The 25,269-nt window shown below is 49.0% G+C and overlaps 2 protein-coding genes across 3 annotated transcripts; both read right to left on the reverse strand.

Moving 5' to 3' along the window:
• Window positions 1-300: 300 nt before the first annotated feature.
• Window positions 301-11,275, reverse strand: wdr26b (WD repeat domain 26b). Of its 2 annotated transcripts, none has more exons than XM_067241399.1 (14): window positions 10,538-11,275; window positions 8,324-8,423; window positions 7,537-7,593; window positions 6,767-6,903; window positions 6,548-6,645; window positions 6,309-6,465; window positions 5,859-5,997; window positions 5,610-5,750; window positions 5,134-5,253; window positions 4,521-4,666; window positions 4,182-4,260; window positions 3,850-3,979; window positions 2,629-2,823; window positions 301-2,416 (listed from the first exon to the last, which is right to left on the reverse strand). In XM_067241399.1, the coding sequence occupies exons 1-14, from the start codon at window positions 10,846-10,848 to the stop codon at window positions 2,391-2,393; spliced, it is 1,836 nt and encodes a 611-aa protein (XP_067097500.1). In that variant the 5' UTR covers window positions 10,849-11,275; the 3' UTR covers window positions 301-2,390. The 2 variants fall into 2 exon arrangements, with proteins under 2 accessions (XP_067097500.1, XP_067097499.1); XM_067241398.1 differs by having other exon boundaries at window positions 5,859-6,048.
• Window positions 11,276-12,542: 1,267 nt separating this feature from the next.
• On the reverse strand, window positions 12,543-24,713 carry LOC136947520 (adenylate cyclase type 3-like). Its single transcript, XM_067241618.1, has 21 exons — window positions 24,087-24,713; window positions 22,259-22,408; window positions 20,967-21,091; window positions 20,612-20,723; window positions 20,382-20,509; window positions 20,049-20,207; window positions 18,981-19,164; window positions 18,780-18,872; window positions 18,518-18,597; window positions 17,629-17,790; window positions 16,873-16,960; window positions 16,626-16,742; window positions 15,284-15,549; window positions 15,056-15,061; window positions 14,492-14,573; window positions 14,169-14,327; window positions 13,867-14,013; window positions 13,338-13,454; window positions 13,128-13,254; window positions 12,922-13,046; window positions 12,543-12,719 (listed from the first exon to the last, which is right to left on the reverse strand). Exons 1-21 carry the CDS (start codon window positions 24,711-24,713, stop codon window positions 12,543-12,545), a joined length of 3,231 nt encoding a protein of 1,076 aa, XP_067097719.1.
• Between the last annotated feature and the right edge of the window lie 556 nt (window positions 24,714-25,269).

Raw genomic sequence — 25,269 nt, forward strand, 5'->3', positions numbered from 1 at the left:
ATAAAGAGATTTCAGTCTATTACACAGACATGCAAGAACAAGCTCCGCTCACAAGGTGTCTCTTGTTAAAGGCGAGGGGTGGGTAGTTCCTGATTGAAGATAACACACTCCCAGACTCCTCCCTCTCGTATTGGCATGGGTGTTCCTGTGCATATTCACTAGTATAATTTTTAAGTAGTGGAGAACGTAAACAATTTAAATAAAAATAAAAAAGCAACCCGAAAATAGACCCAAAGGAAGAAAATAAAAACAAATAGTTAAGAGGGATTACAAATGATTATAAAATAAGGAGGACTCCAGTTGTCTGGTTATATTTTAATATGATAATACAGGGAGAAGTCAACCCAAAAAATGATATAATGAGAAAAAAGAACAAGTAACAAAATTCAATAAAAACAGACAGAAAAGCATTATTTTTAAACATTTTTTTTTATCAGTCTGTAGCAAATAATCATGACACACCCTGAACAGGGCAGGAAGAAGCATTGTGAGGTGAACTTGACCACGGCCAGATGGGCTTGGCTAGAGTGCAGGAGGAATGACTGTAACAAGGAGCCCCACCCTGTGTGTGTTTGAAGCGTAACGAGAGCATGTAACTGCATAGGAAGCTATTAGACCAGTGTGGGCATCTGTTCCAATATAAACCTAGTCTCCTGACTGCACTGAGCTGACAGCCCAGCAGTGCCCCTGGTCAGCATGGGGAAGGTGCCAGGGCTTGTTTTGGGATTGGGCCTTTGTATCAGAAGCAGCTGAGCCATGACAATAGACCTCAAAGTGCTGCTAGGTTGCATACACACTGAGTAGGTGTATGTGCGCACGCGTGCTGAGGATAATGTGGGTGTGTGTGTGCTGGGGCTAGGCCGTGTGTGTGTGTGCTGGGGCTAGGCCGTGTGTGTGTGTGTGCTGGGGCTAGGCCGTGTGTGTGTGTGTGTGATGGGGCTAGGCTGTGTGTGTGTGTGTGTTGGGGCTAGGCCGTGTGTGTGTGTGTATGTCTCTTCCTTCACTGCCCAGCCAAACAGTAGCCTTCCATCTACAACATTACAATCCACTCCACTTATGAAATGACTGGTTGCTCAACACGAGAGCTTACAGCTTTTAGAAACCGAGGTCATTTAGCTTTTCATTGTATTATTTCCTGTCTCCCCACAAAAATCTATCAATGCCAATCCTGCAGTGCTATCTGAATGCTGTGGTAAGGAGAAGTATAAAAGTCAAATGTAAAATGAAAACCCCCAGATAAAAATAAAATAAAAGTTTTTTTACAAACTGGATCTGAAGTGTGTTTCCACAGACGGAGGTTGCTATGGGGATGAGGCTCTGTCTCGGGGGGTTAGAATCTCTCAGGAGGGCGAGGGGGCATGGGTCATGTGATGCTGGTGAGACCTGAACACACACACACACACACACACACATGAAATAACACACCAACACAGGCATGCATGCACCTGTGGTCAGACGTTCCACCCAAGCACACACACACACACACAGTCTTTAGTGCACTAAAAAAAGAAGCACTTTTCACTCCTCTACTGGGGGGGGGGTACTTTTCACCCCTCACGGCCCTGGACCTCTCAGGTGAAGTTATGAGCTGGGCAGTCGCCAGGGCAACAGGGGCTTGAGAGACACAGGAGGAAACTGGATAAAAAGAGCTCATTTTTGTTTTGTTTTTTCGGGAGAGTGTTTTCTACTTTCACACTGAAGCCCTCCACAGCCCCAGAATGCACATGTGCAAGGATAACAACACTACGATTGTCACCCAGCAACTCAACGCAAGCATGGCCCTTCTCGTTTTCACTACGTAGATCGGGTGAGTGTGGATGATTACCAGCCTTCATTCGATAACTTAGGTGCAAAGAAAGGAGGAAGATGATGGAAAACAAATCGAGCGAAGTCTGCTATTTTCCCCTTCCACCAGCCCCCCCCCCCCCGACACACACACAGGCAGGTGAGAGAGATGCTCTGCAGACAGCAGGTGTGAGATGGGCGCGGGGAAGTGGATCAGGGGGAGGACGCTGGCCTTGAGGCCTGGAAAAGAGATGCGTCTGCAGGGACAGGTTGGAGAGGACAGTCCCTGGAGCAGCTGGAGCCAGAGGGCCGGGTGGGGGAGGAGAGGGAGGCCGGCGAGGCTGAATGTGGGAGGGGGGTCCTGGTGTCGTGGAGGGGTCCAGGGGGGGGGGGGCTGGTTCAGGATGAACACCCTGCTTGTCAAAGAGTGCTTTCACCCTCACCTCCACAGTTTCTCCAGGTCAAGAGACTCAACTACTTTGCGTTTCTGTTTGTCTTTTTTTACTTGGTTGTTTTTTCTCTTGTTGGATTTTGTTGCTAGTTGGGATGTTTGTGTTTCTGTCATTGTTGTTGAAGTGAAGGAGTCTTCTGTCCAAAAGTCACCATCAACTGTCCATGTTACTGCAGTTCTCTGAGGAGACAAGACCACATATGGAGATGAACGGTCAATACAAATCTAAAGGCATCATTAGGGAAATTCTGTAGCAGCCTTTCCATCCAGATTGTACATAAGCCAGCATTGGTATGCGTCTGTCGATGCTAAGCTAACGCCACTGCGTCTCTCGATGCTAAGCTAACACCACTGCGTCTCTCGATGCTAAGCTAACGCCACGCGGATCCCACCGTTGAGCCCGTCAGCTTCCTGCGTGTCCAGGAAAGGGGCGGGGCCCCAGATGCGCACGGTGCCGTCATCGGAGGCGGAGGCCATGAGCCCTGGGATGGCCGGGTTCCAGCTCACACAGTTGACCGTGCGTGTGTGTCCCGTCAGCTCAGCGATGGGCAGCTCGCTGCGGCGGTGCCAGATGTACACCTTGTGGTCTGAGGGGAGGAGAGACAGAGAGAGAGATGTACAAAGAGAGACACAGCAGGGTAGAGAGAGGGAGAGAGAGACAGGATGAGTGATAGAGAGACAGGTAGAGAGATGTACGAAGAGAGACACGCAGCAGGGTAGATAGAGAGAGACAGGATGAGTGATAGAGAGACAGGCAGAGAGAGACAGACAGGATGAGTGATAGAGAGATGTACGAAGAGAGACACGCAGCAGGGTAGATAGAGGGAGAGAGAGACAGGATGAGTGATAGAGAGACAGGTAGAGAGATGTACGAAGAGAGACACACAGCAGGGTAGATAGAGGGAGAGAGAGACAGGATGAGTGATAGAGAGACAGGTAGAGAGATGTACGAAGAGAGACACACAGCAGGGTAGATAGAGGGAGAGAGAGACAGGATGAGTGATAGAGAGACAGGTAGAGAGATGTACGAAGAGAGACATGCAGCAGGGTAGATAGAGGGAGAGAGAGACAGGATGAGTGATAGAGAGACAGGTAGAGAGATGTACGAAGAGAGACACACAGCAGGGTAGATAGAGGGAGAGAGAGACAGAGAGAGACAGGATGAGTGATAGAGAGACAGGTAGAGAGATGTACGAAGAGAGACATAGCAGGGTAGAGAGAGGGAGAGAGAGACAGGATGAGTGATAGAGAGACAGGTAGAGAGATGTACGAAGAGAGACACAGCAGGGTAGAGAGAGGGAGAGAGAGACAGAGAGAGACAGGATGAGTGATAGAGAGACAGGTGGAGAGATGTACGAAGAGAGACACGCAGCAGGGTAGATAGAGGGAGAGAGAGACAGGATGAGTGATAGAGAGACAGGCAGAGAGAGACAGAGATGGGGAGACAGACAGGATGAGTGATAGAGAGACAGGCAGAGAGAGACAGAGATGGGGAGACAGACAGGGAGAAAGACAGGATGAGTGAAACCCAATCCATCTCTCTGCACTAGAAGCAGTGAGTTCTCTGCATGTTGTCTGTGAGTGTGGTGAGAGTTGGGTTCTGATCTGGGCACCTTCACTCCCGCTGGCGATAAAGTCCTCGTTGTGGCCCCCGAAGCAGGAGTGGATGGTGTAGAAGCCCTGGGTCACACCCTGGTACTTCCTCACCAGCACCCGGTCCTGCAGGTCCCACAGGTGCACCCCCTGGGGAGGGGGAGGGGGAGGACAAGCAGGTTAGTTACCATGCACACAGACCTAATCTACATACTTGTTTCTCACACACACTTCCGACACACTCCTAATTTCCATATCATACACAACAACACACGCAAACAAACAAATAAACAAACAAGCACATATTATCCATCCACCTCATACAGGCTTGCGTCCCAGTACTGTGTCTCACCTGAGTTGCTACATTTAACAAAGCTAATCTTCCGTTCTTGGAAACAGTAAAAGACATGATAGGATGGTCCTCCTGAACTCTGAAACACACACAGAGCACAGCAACCGCTTTACATCAACACCCAGTTATTTGATCACTACACTTCCTGTTGTTTTGGACACACATGCCCCATGGTTGTGCCATGGCTTGGCTCTGACCACGGAAAAACATTCAGAACTCTGGGATCTGCTGCTGTACTTTCTGCATTGTGGTATTTGAACAGGGAATCAGGTGGCTGAGCGGTTAGGGAATCGGGCTAGAAGGAGGAGGGTGTCGGGGCGTGGAGCTGGACATTCTTACATGTTCCTGTCGGTCAGGTCCTCAAAGTTGTACCCTCGGATGCGCTGGTGCGTGTCGGAGGCCAGGACTGTGCGCCCGTCGCTCAGACACCACAGACACTGCACACGCACCCCCTCCCACGAGTCCAGCAGGTTACCATCCAGGTCCTGGACACACAGGCAGCGTGAGGCTCTCTCAAACACACACACCCCACACACACCCCACACACACCAGTGCATGTCTCAACAGGAAGCAGGGTGATGTAAACACACACGTGAACACAGTCCAACAGTCTTAAGAGGGTCATGAGGTTCATCTGGATAATCAATAAGTGGGTCGATCTCTCCATCTATAAGCAGCTTAAACACACAGACTCCACCCCCCTCCTCTCTGCCCTCTCTGATACTCACACACTGGTAGAACTGCCCTCTCTGATACTCACACACTGGTAGAACTGCCCTCTCTGATACTCACACACTGGTAGAACTGCCCTCTCTGATACTCACACACTGGTAGAACTGCCCTCTCTGATACTCACACACTGGTAGAACTGCCCTCTCTGATACTCACACACTGGTAGAACTGCCCTCTCTGATACTCACACACTGGTAGAACTGCCCTCTCTGATACTCACACACTGGTAGAACTGCCCTCTCTGGCCCCCGGTGACGAAGCGCTTGCCGTCTGGGTTCCAGGCCACACTGGTCAGGCTGTCCTCGTGGGACTGGCTCATCTTGGTGCGCAGCTCTCCTGTCTGTCCAGCAGGGGGAGACAGAGCACAGCTCAGATCACCCCAACACCAGAGACCGTCTACAGAGAGCCTGTCCACTCCCTATTAAGCCCCATTGTACCGAATTTGGTTGCAGTTCCACTGGGAGTGATCGCGGGCAAGTGCAAAATGAATAGGAGTCTATGGAGCTAAACGGCTAAATTTGTCTCTTTTGCCTGATTTTCGTTCAGTTTCCAGTTCTCCCCTTATTAGACATTCTCTGCCCAACACCACCCAAACACCATACCAACACCACCCCAACACCATCCCAACACAGATCACATCTTTCCATGTCACTTAAATGAGACTTAGACAGCCCGCCCCTGAGGGTCTGTGGTTACCTGGACGCTCCACAGCCAGAGCTCAGAGCAGTCGTCGGGGCCGCAGGCGATCAGGTAGGCGTCATCAGGGCTCCAGGCCAGGTAGGACACCCCGTACGCATGGCCCTCCAGCGTCCTCATCAGCTTAACCTGGTGGTTCTCCTGGGAGGGGGGGAGAGGCCCTCAGCATCAAGCAGTCATGCTGTCTTAATGTACTATGTACTTATGTGCATAGTTGCCTGTGTATATGTGTGTGTGTGTGCCACTCACAGGGTCCACCTGCCAGATGATGACGGTGGTGTCCTTGGAGCCGGTGGCTAGCTTGGTTCCGTCGTTGGAGAACTTACAGAACCACACCTCGTTACAGTGCTCCGTCAGGATCTGCTGGGTGTAGCAGGGGAACTGCTTCCTGTGGGCGGAGCACGACCACGAGAGAGGGAGGTTAGCTAAGGTCAGAGGACTGGAAAGAAGAGGTGGATGCTGGTTAAAAACCCGTCCCAGACCAGAGAGGCAGAATGTCCTCCTCTCCCTCTCAGTCTCCAGGCTCACACACACACACACACACACACACACACACACACACACACTGACATGAATCAAACACACAGTTCTATACAGGTTGACTGTCTAACTAACCTCTAGCCATTACCCCTGACCCCTAACCTCTAGTCCTAACCTGTCCCCCAGTCCCAGGTGAGTGAGGCTGTGCAGAGTACTGACCGTGAGCATGTGTGGTCCAGCAGCAGGGAGACAGAGTCCATGCTGCTGTCCAGCTTGGTGTTGTGGTAGAGACAGCGCTCTCTCTGCAGCTCCACCGCCTGCAGCAGCAGGGTCTGCAGTCTGCGGGGGGGCAGCATGACCGAGGGGGGCAGGTACGCTGGAGGGGGGGGGGACATGGGTGTCAGAGGGGGGGTACATGTGTGTGTGTACGTGTGTGTGTGTGTGTGTGGTTCTCCTACTCTGTAGCTTGTCCAGCAGTCTGCAGCGGGAGGCTGTGCCCTTGCCCTCCCACTCTGCCTTGGCACGCAGGTCCTCCGCATGGCTGCACATCAGGTACCTGAACACACACACACGTTAGATGACACCTGATACCTAGAACTGATGCTAGCTGTAGCTGATGCTAGCTGTAGCTGATGCTAGCTGTAGCTCATACGTGTGTGTGTGTGTGTGTGAGTTACCCGCTGAGGACGTGGATGCGGTCTGTGTTGTACTTCAGGGGGGTGAGCTCTGCCCTGAGCACCTGCAGTGCCTCCAGCACCTTCCCGTCCTCCAGGTACTCCAGGTACTTCTGCTGTAGCAGCAGGAACTTCATACGCTGGGGGGAGAGGAGGGATGAGTGGTAGTGATTATAGAGGAGTGTAGCAGGAGGAGAAAAGCAACAGATAAAGGCGTTGCCACGTGATCATACAAGTCCTGTCCAGTGAGGACAGACCTCTTCACAGCTATCAGCAATACCCCAACCCCCATACTGTGAAAGACAGACATCATCTCCATGGTTTCTGGGATCAGAAATCCTGTGGTGGGTTGTGTCCCAGTACCATGGTAACCAGCCATATAGACACCATGGTAACCAGCCTGGCTCCTGTCAGCTCTAGATTCTGGAGTGTCGGCCCAGATGCTGACCACACAGACACGTTTCATTCACAAACATCGTGCCTGACGTCACAAGGACTCACAACCCTTCAAACCTGACGTGTGCTACTAAAAACAAAATGGCTACCGGCATCCTGAGACCAAGAGGGTGATCTATCTCCGGCTGATCTATGACACATTTCAGGCTGAAACAAAAGCCTGTATTTCCAGTCAGCAGGCCTCTGCAGAACACTCTAGAGTTCACACACAGGAGCTGCCTTTCAGGACAGAGTCAGTTTTGCTGTCATGATGCCACGTCCAGGACCCCCCCCCCCCCCCCCCCCGTCATAGCTGCCCCCCAGGTAACAGGACTCACCACAATGGCGTTGGGGGAGCGCATCAGTGCCCTCAGCTCGTTGAGATCATTCTCCGCCTGAACACAAACAAAGAGACAGAGACAGGAGGGGCATGTGGTTAGTCAGTTCAGCACTTTCCCTCTATGGAAAAAAAGAGAAGCAAATATCCCATGTTATCAATACAAGGCAGCCGGTAACCTTAGTTACCCTGTAAGCATGGAGACAGCCCTGCGATGCCAGCCCAGTTTGTTAGTTACTGTTAGTTACTGGCGTAAGTTTAAATATGTGTCTTTATAGAGAGGAGAGACAGTAACCACTGGCACATTCTGAGTGACTGGACACAGCCAAGCAAGCAGCTGCTTTAAAACTGTTATACTATAGACGTGCTCTTAGTCTGAAACATAAGAAATAGTTGAATGGCTGGACTTTCATTTAGCATTAAAAAGAGAAACGGTATTTACAGTATTGTGCTCCTATCTTGCAGGAATGTTAATGACGTGAAATGTATTGTGTGCATGACCATGATAAGATGTTGTATTGTGAAATATTGAACATTGTGGCATATAAAAAAAATCTAGAAGTAAAGATGGTGCCATTTTACCAGTTTGGGATCAGAGAAGCAAAGTGAACTTTGATTACAATTATTTGATGAAATATTTAGTAAACGGTTTTCTTTTAGCTATTATCACAACAGAGCATCTGAAAAGGTTTGATTTGACATATCCCCCTCTCTCTCTCTCTCTCCGTCCACCCCCTCTCCAGCCCCCCCCCCCCCCTCCTCCCGCTCTCACCCTCGGTCAGACCCACCTTGTCCCACTCCCCCTCCATCACATGGCTGCGGAACTTGGTGGCTGAGGGGTGTTCGAGTCTGCAGCCTGACTCCTGCATCAGCAGGTCCACCGTCTGACTGGGAGGGGAGGCAGGGGAGACACAGGGAGAGAGGGGGAGGCAGGGAAGAGAGAGACAGAAAGAAAGAGAGAGAGACAGAAAGAAAGAAAGAGAGACAGACAGAGAGAGAGACAGAGGAAGACACACAAGGGAAAGGGAGAGACAGAGGGAAAGACAGAGAGCGAGAGAGGTGGTGGAGAGGAGGGGAGAAAGAGAGAAGAGGAGGGGAGAAAGAGAGAGAGAGAGAGAGAGAGAGAGAGAGAAAGAGGTGTAAGATACCCAAAAGAACATGCATGTTGTGCATTAGCTAAAACTGAAATTCAGAAGCATCACATAATGAACCTGTCTGCATATACTTATAGAATTGGATGTAACTGGCTCGTCTCACGTGGGATGAGAAATTAACACATTTCACTTGAATGAACTGTCATAAAATATATTTTTATCCAGAACACATGCAGCAACATTCAGAGAATGAGCCAAAAGAGGTTTGCTGTGTCTCCAACAATGCAGGTGTTTCTGCCAGACTAGCACTAGTCCAGGGGTTTAAACATGTGTAGATCTTTAACTGTGCTCTGCATGTGTCTGTAGAGAAACAGGGGCGTGCGGACACTTCGGCAGAATGACATCATCCTCAGGTATCAGAAGAGTGGCGCAGCACCGGATTTCAGCGGCACTCGCTGTCTGTCCTGCACGGTGCTTGCGTGCATTTCCACATTTGGAATGTAGGGGCGTCAGTTCCTCACCAACTAACGGCCCACTATCCCCTCCATGTAAACATACGGAGAAAGGCTTTCTTTGAGTGTCAGTGTAATGGCAGTGTCGGATACACACGGATGGTGCGACACGGCGTCTATTGAACGATACACGACAAGTAATTCACAGTGACAAGGTTCTGATGTCGAAGGATCAAAATACAGCTTTCGGCAGTCGCTATCTATAATTAGATTCAACCAAGGTTTCTAATCTAAAACAGCTGGTTAGAAGCGCATTCCAGAGCCGCCATGAAACCTTACTCTATTCGGGGAAGCAGTTCTGACAAGCACAGGGAGGCAGTCTTTAATGCTAGGCCAGTGTGATATAGCTAGGCTATTTAGTTAAATGTCATAACACACATCCACGACCAACACAGTATATTATGGACGCGTTTGCCACCTAAACAACAATGACATTACTGAACACAGACAAATCATATGAATTGGATGTTTTTTTTGTATTACTGTTGTCAGCTAAAACGTGATATATTGAGATTATCTAATGGAAAGTAGCCTACATTCATGATAAAAATTGTGATACAACTGGTTAGTGTACCTAATGGACATGAAATCAACCGATTTGTTGTCAACATCTATGTAACATTGCAACTTTCATTGAGGCGTTTTCAGTTGCTTAGATTCTGCTGTTAGTCGAGCAGAAGAAGCAAACCGAGGAAAACATGGGAGACTCGGCAAAAAACAAATCGACGCTGTCAAGAAGCGTCCTGTTGTTCTCCCAACGCACTTTTGCGCAATCCAGCAGTCATTCCACTTCACACTGCGAACTAACAACTCTTTTTTCGAGACAGTGTCCATATTTCCCCTATGACAACAGTGACAGGGTACGGCGATTTAAAATGCCTTTACTTTTCAGACATAACTACAGTTTTTGCACAATCTTTAGCTGGATTAGCTAGCTAGCTGATAGGTGTAAATTATGTTATTCTGTCTAAATGCATCATACTCAACGCACACAGTTCTGCAGCTTTCTCTGGGCTCAACTAGAAATACCGTGAGACCTGAATACATTATATAGTCACCCAAAACATGAAATGTATTGTCTTTACGATGTAGAAATGTCGTTATGGCCCGCATTAACGCAGGCTAGTGGGGGAGCTAGCTGACATTAGCTAGCAGGCTATCACTGTTATTGTGCAAGATGGATCCCTTCTTCTTCAAACTAGCTGGCTAGTGCAGCTAGCTAGAGGCTAGCTAACTTGCTACCCCTCCCCCATGTTTGTGTCTGTGTCAAACGCAGGAGCGCTTTCGTTCACTTATTGATGAATGATTTTGCCATAATAATGTATATCCTGAGGATATTTAATGTGATTTGACACAAAGCACCTTTTCCTTAGAATGACACATTCGGTAAACTTACTTTAGCCCTAAACCGTGGAGATGCTGTCCTATTAATCGGATGACATCTTCCTCCGACTGCGAAAGACGTTTCTTCTTTTTCAAGGAGCCGACCTCCGAGCCAGAACCCGAGGCTGTGGAGGCGGTCGAGGTCCCGGAGTTTGGTCCGGTGGTGGCCCCGTTATTGGTACCGACATTATTCCCATTGTTTGTACTGGAGAGCAGCCCGTTGGAGTGAGTTCCACCAGCAGAGGACGACTCCCCGTTTTGTGCGCTATTCAGACAGGATAGGTCCGACGATTCCTGTCCCTGTCCTGCCCCGTTTGCTTGCATGTTGCTGCTAAGGTTGTTGACGATGCTTCGGTTAAAGTGAATAGCAGAGCTGGCTTGAGAGTGCAGTGAAGATGTAGCAAGTCCAAGAACAACTCCAGACAGGCCCAACACAACTGTTGAAGCCCCGGGCTCTCCTGCTCCCTCCGCCGCCGAGGCTCGGTGTTTCTTCCGCGGGGGCGGCGACGCTCCGCCGGTGTCCGAGTCGGAGGAGGAGGAAGCGGAGGCCAGAGTTTCCTCACCGAGAGCGGCCGTGGTTAGAAGCCGGCGAAGCCCCGGGTGGGAAAGGAGGTTTCAGCTCCCCGGATTCAGACCTCGTAACCCGGCTTGAACGCGCTGACACTGTAGAAGCCCCGTCAGTCGTCCCGTTTTTGTTGTTGTTTCTGTCAAAACAGCTGCAACCCCCTAATGGAGTCCAGACACGCTGACGTAACCGGAAATTCCTACACTACCCACTTCCGGGTAGAATTATATAATCCATAAAGTGGCGCATAAGAAGCAATTTTGCATATTGGTAACAATTTTATTGGAGCAATCAATGTAAACATTAAAATTCGTGACACAATATACAACAGTCACGTATTAAAAAAAATAATTCTAAACATCTTATACAAAAAAAGACAAATGCTAAAAACGTATTTCTTAGAAAGGCATTATGTGACAACATAATTCCCGATTATTTCCTAGTGCCTCAGAAAGGAATCACTGCTTCAGCATGGATATCAGCGATGACAGCGAATAGTGCACTTACCTAAAGCAAGAGTGTTGACCATAAGATACTTAATCTGCCATCTCTGATAATCAACCTACATTCTTTAAACTTTGTCAAAAATTAAATGAGATAGGTCTCCCTTTCTATAATAGGATTTAGGACGAGAAAGAGCTTTTAATGGCCTACTCTTGTCCTAGATCTGTAAAGACCAATTCAGAGAGCAACGAGTACATTCAGAGGCCAAGAGCAGGACTGCAACTGAACGTTAAATTAAAAACAACGAAACATTTAAGGCAAACATTTTAATAATTCAATAATAAATAAAGCATAACCTAAAATAGTACAGAACCTGAGCTCATCAGTTTGAAATAAATGAGTATGGCAGATAATATCTCTGTTTAAAATCTTAGCGCTGATCCGGAGAGAATAGAGCATATTGATAGTCATGCAGTTCTATGAAATAGTTATTGACGTTGATGCATATACTCGCTGATATACTCAGTGTTCGAAGTCTTCAGATGCTTACTGTGTTAGCTCTTACCTTGACTATGCTATTTCTAGATGTATAAAAGTTGTGTAACTAGACTTGTGGGTGGATGATTTTATATTAATATGCATTTTTTGATTTTTCTCAGACAGTTAGCAATGATCTTACACAACCCCTCTCTGTTATACATCTGCACCACTCAAATTTCTTCAAAAGTTTCTGACCACTTTGGGATTAGACAATGGAGATTTATCAAAAATCAATAACACTTTTGCAAAGATTCGTTGGAATCAAGACCAGGATTTATGAGTAGAGTGATTTGTGAGTATGAACCTTACGAATTTTGAAGTTTAATCTTTAAACCATGTCAGTTTCCAGAAACAGGACACACAGAGCTAACAATAGCTTAAAGATGTCTATGCATAAACATATTAGTCTGAGAGAGTAAAATGTTGGTCTTTTTACAGAAAAAAACACGATTTGTTAATTTATTTCCTGTCAGGAGCGCTCCAGGACTTGGTGTGGCAGGGTGGTGATGGTCGTTGTGTTCGTCTGTTTGTCTTTTCCCTTCATGAAGAAGGTGAGCAGCTCCCCCTTCCCCTTCACGAAGATCGGCCCCCTGCGAACGAAACGGAAGCCGTACTCCTTCAGGATGTTGTAGCAGTCCTCCACCACCTGGGGGCAGCACAGCAACACAGCAACACAGCAGGGGAGATGTGACAATTGATCTCAATCCTACATTTGGATAATCTGACTTCTTCTGAAAATACTTTCCAGCCTGTGTCTGAACTTCAGAAAGGGATGTAACCCGTGTGTGTGTGTGTTACCTGGATGTTCCCCATCACCCCAGTAGAACCTGCATGTGTGTGTGTGTTACCTGGATGTTCCCCATCACCCCAGTAGACTCCATCCTGCTCGCCACGTTCACTGCGTTCCCCCAGATGTCGTAGTGAGGCTTCCGGGCGCCGATCACCCCCGCCAGCACTGGGCCTTTGTTCAGCCCTGCAGAGGAGAGACACATGAAACACACACACACTCACACACACACTCACACCCACAATCCAACACACAGGCCGTACTGACCGATGCGGAGCATGAAGTTGTTGAAGGACTGGCTGTTGAGGTTGGCCAGCGTGACCTTCATGGCCAGAGCGAAGTCTGCCAGGGCGGCCAGGTGCATCCAGCGCTCCAACAACACCTGGTCCTCCAGCTAAGACACAGGAGGTCTTTATCATCATCATCATCATCATCATCATTATCCTCCATCCTTGCGGTTGCTGTAGTCATGGTTACCTTGCGGTTGCTGTAGCCGTTGGTGTTGCTCTCGGGGGAGACGCCCGAAGCGGCCATGTAGGTGCTGCCGATCGTCTTGATTTTAGTGATGCACAGAAACTCAGACCTGTCCAGTAACTAGCACACACACACACAGAGGAACTTAAACCTGTCCAGTAACTAGCAGACACAGAAACTCAGACCTGTCCAGTAACTAGCAGACACAGAAACTCAGACCTGTCCAGTAACTAGCACACACACACACAGAGGAACTTAAACCTGTCCAGTAACTAGCAGACACAGAAACTCAGACCTGTCCAGAAAACTAGCACACACACACACACAGAGGAACTTAAACCTGTCCAGTAACTAGCAGACACAGAAACTCAGACCTGTCCAGTAACTAGCACACACACACACAGAGGAACTCAGACCTGTCCAGTAACTAGCACACACACACACAGAGGAACTTAAACCTGTCCAGTAACTAGCAGACACAGACACTCAGACCTGTCTAGTAGTAACTAACACACACACACTCTTGACTCACGCTGTCGAAGTCAGAGATGATCTCGTTGAGGATCCGGAGGCACTCAATGCCCCCGTTGTTGATGCCCTCCTCCGTGTAGAAGTCTGAGAAGTTGGGGATGGAGGCAAACATCACCCCGATCTCGTCGTACGACTGGCTGTACAGCTCCTGGACACCAGAGGGCACAAGCTTTCACCGTCTCGTCTGCCTCAAGAACACGTCATTCCTCTTCCCCCCCCACCTCATCTCACCTCACATGCCCTGCTCTTTCATCTCCCCCCTCACCTCATCTCACATGCCCTGCCCTTTCACCCCCTCCTCACCTCGTCTCTCTTCTTGGTACCCAGGAAGTGTTTGGCCACATGTTCAGGCAGCATGTTGGTGACCAGGGCCTCGTTACGTTCCCTCATGTCCAGCACCTGCTCCTTCTGCTCCTGCACCCCTATCCTCCACAGGAACATCCTGCGAGACTGCCTCTCCACCTGGGGGGTGCATAAATAGTGTTTGTTTGAAAATGGATGAAAAGAAGGAATTAACTCATCTGAAATCCAGGCAGACTGTCCGTGATAAGAATAAAGCAACTACAGTATATACCCTATAAATCAGATGCTGTGTGTGTGTGTGTATCAAGACGATGATGACTCACATGCCGGGAAAAGTAGTATAAGCTGATCATCATGATGATGATCATGATGGTCATCAGGTACCTGGAAGGGAGCAGAGACGTACTGAGGAGCAGAGAGGAAATACAGTTTAAGAGTTGAGTAAAACTTCAAAGAATTATAAAACAGGCTGATAAAATATTAGGAAAGCAACCAATTCCACTCTCCGATTTGGTTACTTTACACTGTGTCTGGTAGCTGAGATGTTACTTTACACTGTGTCTGGTAGCTGAGATGTTACTTTACACTGTGTCTGGTAGCTGAGATTTTACTTTACACTGTGTCTGGTAGCTGAGATGTTACTTTACACTGTGTCTGGTAGCTGAGATGTTACTTTACACTGTGCCTGGTAGCTGAGATGTTACTTTACACTGTGCCTGGTATCTGAGATGTGGTTACTTTACACTGTGCCTGGTAGCTGAGATGTGGTTACTTTACACTGTGCCTGGTAGCTGAGATGTGGTTACTTTACACTGTGTCTTGTAGCTGAGATGTGGTTACTTTACACCGTGTCTGGTAGCTGAGATTTGGTTACTTTACACTGTGACTGGTAGCTGAGATGTTACTTTACACTGTGTCTGGTAGCTGAGATGTGGTTACTTTACACTGTGTATGGTAGTTGAGATGTGGTTACTTTACACTGTGTCTGGTAGCTGAGATGTGGTTACTTTACACTGTGTCTGGTAGCTGAGATGTGGTTACTTTACACTGTGTCTGGTAAAGACTGCACAGACTGGCGTTAAATAAACGCTGTGAAGGACGTGGACTCCTCTCACCTGGAGAACAGCATGATGTCATACACATCGTAGATGTCCCTCCAGCTGTAGATGTTGACCGCGCCCGTCGCCACGACGACCAGCAGCATCAGCCCCAGCTTGACAAAGTGGCTGACCTGTACCAGCATGGTGGTTGCCACGAGCAACAGCACCGCCATGATGCTGTAATGTTTGGGGTTTTGGGCGCATCCTTCATTGCCTAGCGACTGCAGCATGAGGCCAGCGCTGGTGTTGAGGAAAGGTTGGGGGGACTGGAGGCAGCTTAGCTGGGAGGGGGGAGGAGGGGGGAGGAGTCAAAACAACATTTCTAAACGAAACGACTTACACCAAGGAGTGAGTTTAGCCAATCCACATCGACCACACATGCAGGGTGGTGTGTGTGCTGGGGGAGGTGTGCCTCTGGATAGAAGCGCTTTTTGACATCTGCTGACGTACAAGAAAGTTGATCTACAATTACAGAAGCTGTCACTGCTACACTCTCCATTGAGCATGTGCTCGCAGGAAGAAGCTTTCAGGGTTGGCTCCTGGTCCTGCCTGACTGCCAAGCTGACAGGTGGAACACACGGTCCCAGCAGGCAGCACAGACGCCCTAATGCTGTAATGGACCCCTCTGGGAGCTGATACCCAGACACATGAAGAGGTAATGATGCATGTGAACGCAGGCAGGTGACGACACACACACCAACAACACGCACACACCCACCCACACAACACACACTCACAAACACCTGCACATGAGAAAGCACAACAGAGGATGTAGAAAGCACAACAGAGGATGTAGAAAGCACAACAGAGGATGTACTTCCTTCGGCAGCTGAAGAAGTTCAACCTGCCAAAGACAATGATGGTGCACTTCTACTCAGCCATCATTGAGTCCATCCTCACCTCCTCCATCACCGTCTGGTACGCTACCGCCACTGCCAAGGACAAGAGCAGGCTGCAGCGTATCATCCGCACTGCTAAGAAGGTGATTGGCTGCAATCTGCCTACCCTCGAGGACCTGCACACCTCAAGGACCCTGAGGCGAGCGAGGAAGATTGTGGCGACTCCTCCCACCCTGGACACTCCCTGTTTCAGTCACTCCCCTCCGGCAGAAGGCTGCGGTCCATCAGGACCAATACCTCACGCCACAAAAACAGTTTCTTCCCTTCCGCTGTTGGCTTCTTCAACAAGGCCAACAGCGGAAACTTTCATGGCGAATAAATCCCATTCTGATTCTGATTCTGACATTCACACATACACACCTACACAAACAAAGCAGGACCCACATGCACACTCACAAACACAAACACCTGCACGTACACACACACACACTCACAGTCCCAGGGAACCCCCTGCTCACCATGTCTGCTATCTCAGCCATGGTGAGAACAAAGATGGCCGACATGGCCCAGACGTTTCTCGCCCAGCGCGTCCGATCGATCCACATGGAGAACGACACCAGCCTCCTGGAGAAATTCTGGCACATACACACACACATATAAACACACACATAAGCACACACACACACACACACACACATAAACACACTCAGAGGCATGTACATGTGTAGGAATGACATCATGATGTGGTGTGTAGTGTGTACTCACCCTGGGGAAGACAGCAGCCACAGAGCAGAGGGTGAGGACAAGCAGCAGACACTGCCCGATGACCAGCGTCACATAGTTCACCACCAGCCTGTCAGAGACACATAGTTCACCACCAGCCTGTCAGAGACACATAGTTCACCACCAGCCTGTCAGAGACACATAGTTCACCACCAGCCTGTCAGAGACACATAGTTCACCACCAGCCTGTCAGAGACACATAGTTCACCACCAGCCTGTCAGAGACACATAGTTCACCACCAGCCTGTCAGAGACACATAGTTCACCACCAGCCTGTCAGAGACGGACAGTTCAGCTCCACACCAGTGCAGGCTGTAGTATAAACATGCAATCTTAAAAAGGCCGGCGGGTCCTCTATCTCTCGTGGGTCGCCACCACTCGCCATACTCGTCCATAGTGCTGCTAGCTATCTCTGACTCACGGCGGCGCCAATCAGAGCTTCAGAGCTAAAGTGGGGCAATAGATTAGGTGTCCCTAAAGAACCCGAGTATCTAACAGTAGTTCTGCATTACATTAATTAATTTGCACACTAGTTTTATTTATTTTTATAATGTGCATTCTCCGTGTAATTTCATGCACCGAACCGTGACGCCCGTACTGTTTCGCTTCAATACGAATACATGTACCGTTCCACCCCTAGTATATAGTATGTAGTGTATACTACATAGTATCCAGGCTGCAGTGTGCAGTGTGCAGTGTGTAGTATATAGTGTGTAGTGTGTAGTGTGGGGCCCTCACAGGGGGTCTATGAGCGCCTGCATGGCAGCAGCCAGCAGCAGCACCAGGCAGCAGCAGCAGAAGGCCAGGCCGCTCTGGGTCTCTTTCTCAGCAGAGTAGCGCTCCTCCAGGCCCACGTCCAGGAAGCGCAGAGACACCTGGCTGAAGCGCTGGGAGGCTGCCCTGGGGGGAGAGGGGGGGAGGAGGGAGAGGGGGGGAGGGAAGGAGGAGAGGGGAGAAGGGAGGTAAGGGGTGGGGAGGAGGGAGAGGGGGAGGGGGAGAGAAGGAGAAAGGATGGCCAAACACTGGCTGTTTTAGAGAGGAAATGATCGCACTCTAACCCATTCACAGACATACACCCTTACAGACACACATTTATACTGTGGTGGCTAGCTTTTTAGCCGAACAGGTGCAAAGGATGAACGCAGGGAGTCTGTCCAAGTTTTCAGATGCAACCACAAGATTTTATTGATCAAAGTCAAAAAGGCAGCATACGTTAGGTCTCTCTGAGCACAAGATAGAGAGCCTGCTTAACATTTGAATACAGACAGCATTTATAGCATATGGACAACCCCTTATCATAATGGCATTTCACCCTGTCCTCCCAAAACCCAAATGGTCAGTCTACCCTGCTCTCGATGTATCTCGTTATCTCCTGTAAGCGTTATGTCAATATGTTATGTTCTCGTTGTAACTGCTGATTCATGCTCATCTTGAATCAGCTGACCCCCTCCCCTTACTGTCCCCGTTTCTCTGCTGAGAGACCAAATGTCAAGACAAAGCTTGCTTGACCTGTGGTTATCCACTTACGCCTAAACTTGAGGTGTCTTATCCAGTTTTCGGCCTACGACAATACCCACATCCACACACTTACAAACCCCCCCAAACACACACGCTCACAAACACTCACGTCTCCTGGCTCTCTCTCTCCAGTAGCTGCAGATGCAGGAGCTTGTTGAGTTCCTGTTCGCTCTCCTGGTTGTTCGTCTGCTTCCTGTCTGCCATCTTGTTTCCCGTTGGGCTCGCCACCTTGAGGTCAGACAGGGCGACAGAGAGCAGTCTGGTAGGTGTGTGCGTGTGTGTGTGCATTAGTGTGTTAGTGTGTTCGACTGATGCCAGATCTCAGGGTGTGCGGCTCAAGTGAAAGGTCCGGGGTCGTAGTTCAGGAGTACCTGTTTAGAGTGGGGGGGGCGCACAGAGCCTGCGCTCCCATTGGTCACCTTGGTGTTCACCAGCTGGGGAGAGTTTCTATTGGACACTGGCTTCTGGGAGGAGACAGAGAGAGGGATGGAGGGAGGAAATTTAGTTTTTTGACGTTTTTTTATTGATTATTAACAAACTAGTCAGTGAGTGTAGTGCTGCTTGTGTCTCACTGTGTCGCTGATTGGTTGGGGCTTGGTGTGGTCTCTGATTGGTTGGGGCTTGGCATGGTCGCATATCAGGTAGGTGGTAATGCCTCTCTCCAGGAGGTACTCACACCTCTCCCCTCCGTTTCCCTCCTCCAGCTCAAACTCTCCACTCAAACACTCCATGGTGCTCTGCGAGATGTGCACACGCCTGGGACACACACACACACACACATCAGACACACACACATACGAACATTATACCTCCTCCAACCATCCCCACTGCCCTCCACTGCCGTCTCGAGATCGACAGAGTGTATGTCTCGCAACTGTGTCTCCCCCAGGTGTGTTTCCCCCAGGTGCGTCTCCCCCAGGTGTGTCTTACCCAGGTGTGTCTCCCCCAGGTGTGTCTCCCCCAGGTGTGTCTCCCAGGTGCGTCTCCCCCAGGTGTGTCTCCCAGGTGCGTCTCCCCCAGGTGTGTCTTACCCAGGTGTGTCTCCCCCAGGTGTGTCTTATCCAGGTGTGTCTCCCCCAGGTGTGTCTCCCCCAGGTGTGTTTCCCCCAGGTGTGTCTTATCCAGGTGTGTCTCTCCCAGGTGTGTCTCCCCCAGGTGTGTCTTACCCAGGTGTGTCTCCCCCAGGTGTGTTTCCCCCAGGTGTGTCTCCCCCAGGTGTGTCTTACCCAGGTGTGTCTCCCCCAGGTGTGTCTTACCCAGGTGTGTCTCCCCCAGGTGTGTTTCCCCCAGGTGTGTCTTATCCAGGTGTGTCTCCCCCAGGTGTGTCTCCCCCAGGTGTGTCTTACCCAGGTGTGTCTCCCCCAGGTGTATCTCCCACAGGTGTATCTCCCACAGGTGTGTTTCCCCCAGGTGTGTCTTACCCAGGTGTGTCTCCCCCAGGTGTCTCCCCCAAGTGTGTTTCCCCCAGGTGTGTCTTACCCAGGTGTGTCTTACCCAGGTGTGTCTCCCCCAGGTGTGTCTCCCAGGTGTGTCTCCCCCAGGTGTGTCTCCCCCAGGTGTGTCTTACCCAGGTGTGTCTCCCAGGTGTGTCTCCCCCAGGTGTGTCTCCCCCAGGTGTATCTTACCCAGGTGTGTCTTACCCAGGTATGCCTCCAGACTCCATCTTGTTGGCGACGGTGACGTCGGTGGACCAGACGTCAAACTGCCACCTCTTCTGCCCCAGCACGCCCCCCAGCACGGTGCCTGTGTGCACGCCCACACGCATGTCTACCTCCGTCTGGGTCGTCTCACGCACGTACCTGGGGGGGGGGGGTCACAACCTGGGCTCATCATCCATGCTTCAGCCTCGCCTTGTCTACACTCCCACCTCTCCTCCTTCCTCTCGTCTCTCTCTTTCTTGCCCCTACCCTCTTCCTCCCCCTCCCCTCCTTCCCCCCTCCACCTCTCCTCTCCTTCCCTCCTCCCTCTCTTACGAGATGGCGTCCACCATGTCCAGTCCCATCATGATGGAGCAGGCGGCGTGGTCGGCACGGTAATCAGGCAGGCCGCAGATGCAGTAGTAACAGTCTCCCAGGATCTTGATCCTCAGCTGGTAGTGTTTCTGGGTAACACAGAGGGTGTTACAGGCAGACAGACAGAGAGACAGGCAGACAGACAGGCAGACAGACAGGCAAACAGACAGGCAGACAGACAGGCAGCTTACATCGGCCAGCTTGTCGAAGCGAGCGAACAGCTCGTTGAGCAGCTTGACCAGCTCCTGGGCGCTGCAGGCGGAGGAGAGCTGGGTGAATCCCACGATGTCTGCAAACAGGATGCTGAGAGGGGGGAGGAAGGGGAGGAGGAGACATGGTGGGGAGAATGGAGGAGGGGGGACAAAGGGGGGGAGAAAGGGATGGGGGTAAAGAGAGAATTTCAAAAGCAACTTAAATTTGAACCTGTGACCTTGTAGTGAGCTATACCCATCCCTGCATCTTCTTATGGTGTGCACGCCATGTGCTTGGCATGTGCTTGGCGTGTGCTTGGCGTGTGCTTGGCGTGTGTGATTGGCGTGTGCTGACCTGACGTTCTCGTGGCGGTACATGTACATGGTGTTGAACTGCTGCTGCGTGTCCTTTTGTTCCTGCATCCCCTGCAGCATCTCGTCTGCTATGTGCTTAGGCAGGATGGACAGCAGTAACTCCTCCTGCACACACACACACACATGTATACACATACACACACAGAGACGGGGAGAGAGAGGGAGAAAGGGGGGAGACAGGAGACTAGTGTGAGTTTTCTATAATATATCTATTTGCCATGAAAATGCCAAACCGTCGGAAAACTCTCTTGAAATCACTGTCTCTCCTCTCACCCTTCACTGTCTCTCCTCTTCCCCTTCACTGTCTCTCCTCTCCCCCTTCACTGTCTCTCCTCTCCTCCTTCACTGTCTCTCCTCTCCTCTCCCCCTTCACTGTCTCTCCTCTCCTCTCCTCTCCCCCTTCACTGTCTCTCCTCTCCCCCTTCACTGTCTCTCCTCTCCCCCTTCACTGTCTCTCCTCTCCTCTCCTCCCTTCACTGTCTCTCCTCTCCTCTCCCCCTTCACTGTCTCTCCTCTCCTCTCCCCCTTCACTGTCTCTCCTCTCCTCTCCCCCTTCACTGTTTGCTCCGCAGGACTACTCCACCACCGCAGACAGACAGCAGACAGTCAGAGATCATGACGTGTTACATGAACACACCTATAGCTCTGCATCTACAGAACTAGAAGATGAGCCTTCTCCTGTGTCTACCTACTGGCTCTGCCTCTATCTCTATTGTTATCTCTATTGTTATCGCCCTCTTTCTCTATTGTTATGTCTTATCTCTATCTTAATGTCTATTGTTATTTCTGTCTCTCTCTCTAAGAGATGCTCAGATTACTAAGACAGGTACAGGCAGATCAGTTTAATCAGAAAAACCAACGGAACAGGCAGAATCCAGAGACAGTGGAGAAAGAGGTTAAGATCTACTGTTGATTTATTTGCTTGTAGAATGTTTGCTTGATACAGCTTTCCTCCATGCACAACTGTTAAATGTAACATATCCACTTAGAGACAACAACAGCCTCTCCCAGAGTATTAGACCCAGTCAGGTGAAACACAGTGTAATTAGAGCAGACCTAGGTGTTCCACAGCTACTCAGAATGTGTGTGTGCGTGCGTGTGTGTGTGTGCGTGTGTGTGTGAGAGAGAGAGGGAGAGCTTAGGGAAAAGGTTAGCTCATTAGGTACAGACATGCTCTTTACTTAGATCTTCTTTGCCCAATGGCCTTTAACTTTCCAGGCATGCAAACTAACACACACACACATACAGATACACATGAAGACACACACATACCTGCTGGGTGCTCTGGTCCTGCAGGGTGAGTTTGACCTCCAGCGACTGTCGTGCCTCCAGGAAGGCAGCTCTGTACTTCCTGTCGGCCATGTAGTAGGAGACCACGCCCACGGCAACCGCACACACGTACAGAACCAGGTTAGCTAGGAGCTGGGGGTGGGGGGGGGAGAGGGAGGGAGAGGAGAGGTAAGAATGAGAAAAGGGGAGGGGGAGAAATAACATCACAGGTTCTACTTAAACAAAATTGATTACGTACATTTTAGATTGGCAGCAATAGAATGGTAACTGGAGTCAGATGGCTGAGCGGCCCTGGCCCCCCTGAGCTGACTGAATAAAAAAATCTTTTTTTTTACACGTTTTTCTTCTTCTAGTAGTCATCATGAAACGAGGAAGGGACATTGCAGCCTTTTTTGCCCCAGTAAATAAAAAAGTGAGAGAAACATATCAAGGTATTGAGAGAGCTGAGGAGCTGGAAGAGGGAGAGCCAGAGCCGTTTGTATGATTTTAATGTAAAGCTAAATTAAAGTATTTAACCCTGTAGCGCCATTTGTATCATATTTGATACATGAGTTTCAGAGACCTCTACATCATTATCATGAGCAATACTTTCCTAAAAAAACTGTTGCATACGATCCTAGATATGTCTTCTGCCAATTGGTAGATTTTCAATGCACTACAGGCAGTATCAGGCATTTAAATACCATTTCCAAAATGGCCGCCGTCACAAAGTGATTTGTTCGTTTTCGGTAGGGACGATCGTTGCTAATTTTGAAAAAGTTACAGTAGGAATAACATTTATAGTGTTTATGATTTTTCAATATGAATATTTACTGTGTTGAAGCAGCCTATAATTGATTAATGTTTCATGTATTATTTTATAGTCAAATCGTGTTGAAAATGTGTGTATCAAATATGATACAGCAGGTTTATAAAGTAATATTTTACCAAGTTTCCCGCATAGCCAATATACTGTATTTCATGATGCAATCTGGATTTTGTCATATCACAATGCCAAATACACTATTTTGTTAAATTTTAAACTAATTAAAAGTAAGGATGTCATAGTAAGACATATTTAGATTGGAATTTATTTGTTTTTTATATACAAAAACAAAGATGTGGACCTACTTTCTTCATTTTTTGGCATTAAACCCCTGGGAAGTGTGAAACACTGTGATTGAAAATCCAAAACTCACATAATACTTCCCAGACCAGCAATTGTTGAAACATAAAACAAGTTCATGGAAGGTGTTGACCTCCCAGATATGCTGTCTGCACTTTACAAGTTCAGCTTCTGATGGTATATGTATATTACAAAGACTGTAAAAAGGTTCCTGTTTGGGAAAAAATAAGAACCAAACCACCTCAAATGTTCCAAAAGCAGTGAAAATCATTTGTTATTGTTTAAAAAAAATTGTGTTGTGATAAATACATTGACGAATATGCCTGATGTATCAAATGTGATACAAATGAAATATCAAATGTAAATTACATTTTTGATTTTTTTAAATATGTTTTGACTTAAGGTCCAATAAACACTATAATAACAAGAAAACAGAATTTTCTGGATATTAGTTGATATGTCAGGCTTCACAGGGTTGTTTAAATATCATTTGTTTCCGTTTTTTAATGTGCCCCTCTGAATAAACACTGCCCCCCACTTCTTGGGCCCCCCAGTAAAAGTTGTCTAGAACCGCCACTGCATCCATCTAGGCACTTGGATTGTTGTGGGGTGTGGAGGATGACATGTTTAGGTTCAACATCACTGTGAAAGATACACCTCACACTGACAAACAAGAATGTCTTGTGTGTGTGTGTGTGTCCATACCTGTCTGACCAGCATGGTGCCCTTCAGGTTGTCCTGGAGACTGCGCATGATGGTGATGCCGTGAACCAGCGTGTGAATCCCGCACGAGAGCGTGCTAAGCAGCAGCAGGGGCACGAGCTTCAGCGGCAGGGTGAGAAAGCACGAGAAGCAGAAGAACATCTGCCAGCCTACAGCATCGCTCGACCGCGGGAAACTCTGGTAGTTCAGACCCAAGTAGCACAGCACGTGCACGGCTATCATCAGCCAGAGTAAGTAGGGGACCGCGCCGCGGGTAACCGGAGATGCGGGAAGTTTGCCCAGACTGCAAACTGTGTAAAGTGCGATATCCGCGGTCAGACCTACAGCCGCAACTACAATCATTGCCAACTTTTCTTGTGAGTACACCACCGCGCACATGATGATGATGTAGCAGTTGAAAAGGGCGGCAAACATCATGAGCACGAGGAGGGTTTCCTGCCGCTGCCTTCTGAAATATATCTGGTAGAGCAGCTCGAGGGATTCTGGCGAGAAGGTTAGTCGCATTACGCGCGGGAGACACAGGCAGCAACCGGACTTGCGCACGGTTACCCTGTGCGTTATAGCCGTTCCGTGCCCGTGTCCATTCTCGTTAGGTTGTTCTTTGTCCATACCGGTGTAAACCCGATTCAGTGACATTCTTGCTTGAGAATCGGTCCAATTACAGTATCTGTAATCCTTTCCTTCTTGAAGTAACACTGATTTCCACGGTTTGCGTTATCCCGGTGCACGCGTCAAGAGCCTCTTCTCGCTTCTGACTTCCATCTTACTTCACTGAACCTAACCACAATGATTTATTTTGGGGTAAATTACATAAAAACCGTCACGCATCATTCACCAGAAACAGTCTTTTTTAGTCTCCTGACCGAACCAAACTACCTATCCAGAGGCGTCATCAATTTAGTTTTTTAAATATGCCTAATTGTTTTTACATATAGCCTAATGAACCCCTTCTTACAATTAGCTTCAAATCGCGAAACTTTTTTCATAAGCAGATCAACCAACTTGCAGTCACGTCAGTCAAAATATCAAAATATGGCTTCTCTTGTCTTTGCAGTGCATGGCGCGACCAATTAACATGAACAGCCAGGCTTCAAGTCACCCGCCTACTGCATCCCGATCACATAGAAGTGCGATTGGCCCTCCACGTTTCCATGGTAAAACTCAC

The sequence above is a fragment of the Osmerus mordax genome, chromosome 8 (genome assembly GCF_038355195.1).
Source record: "Osmerus mordax isolate fOsmMor3 chromosome 8, fOsmMor3.pri, whole genome shotgun sequence".
NCBI lineage: Eukaryota > Metazoa > Chordata > Actinopteri > Osmeriformes > Osmeridae > Osmerus > Osmerus mordax.

Excerpts from the sequence above, each read along its gene's own strand:
- wdr26b (XM_067241398.1), bottom strand. The coding sequence starts at position 10,848 with ATGCAAGCAAACGGGGCAGGACAGGGACAGGAATCGTCGGACCTATCC. Across the intron at positions 7,594-8,323 it reads TGGAGGGGGAGTGGGACAAG|GCGGAGAATGATCTCAACGA; the intron begins GTGGGTCTGACC and ends GTTTGTGTTCAG. Across the intron at positions 6,904-7,536 it reads GCTCCCCCAACGCCATTGTG|CGTATGAAGTTCCTGCTGCT; the intron begins GTGAGTCCTGTT and ends CTCTCCCCCCAG.
- LOC136947520 (XM_067241618.1), bottom strand. The coding sequence starts at position 24,713 with ATGGACAAAGAACAACCTAACGAGAATGGACACGGGCACGGAACGGCT. Across the intron at positions 20,724-20,966 it reads TACCGCCACGAGAACGTCAG|CATCCTGTTTGCAGACATCG; the intron begins GTCAGCACACGC and ends CCCCCCTCTCAG. Across the intron at positions 13,047-13,127 it reads CAACTTCATGCTCCGCATCG|GGCTGAACAAAGGCCCAGTG; the intron begins GTCAGTACGGCC and ends TCTCCTCTGCAG.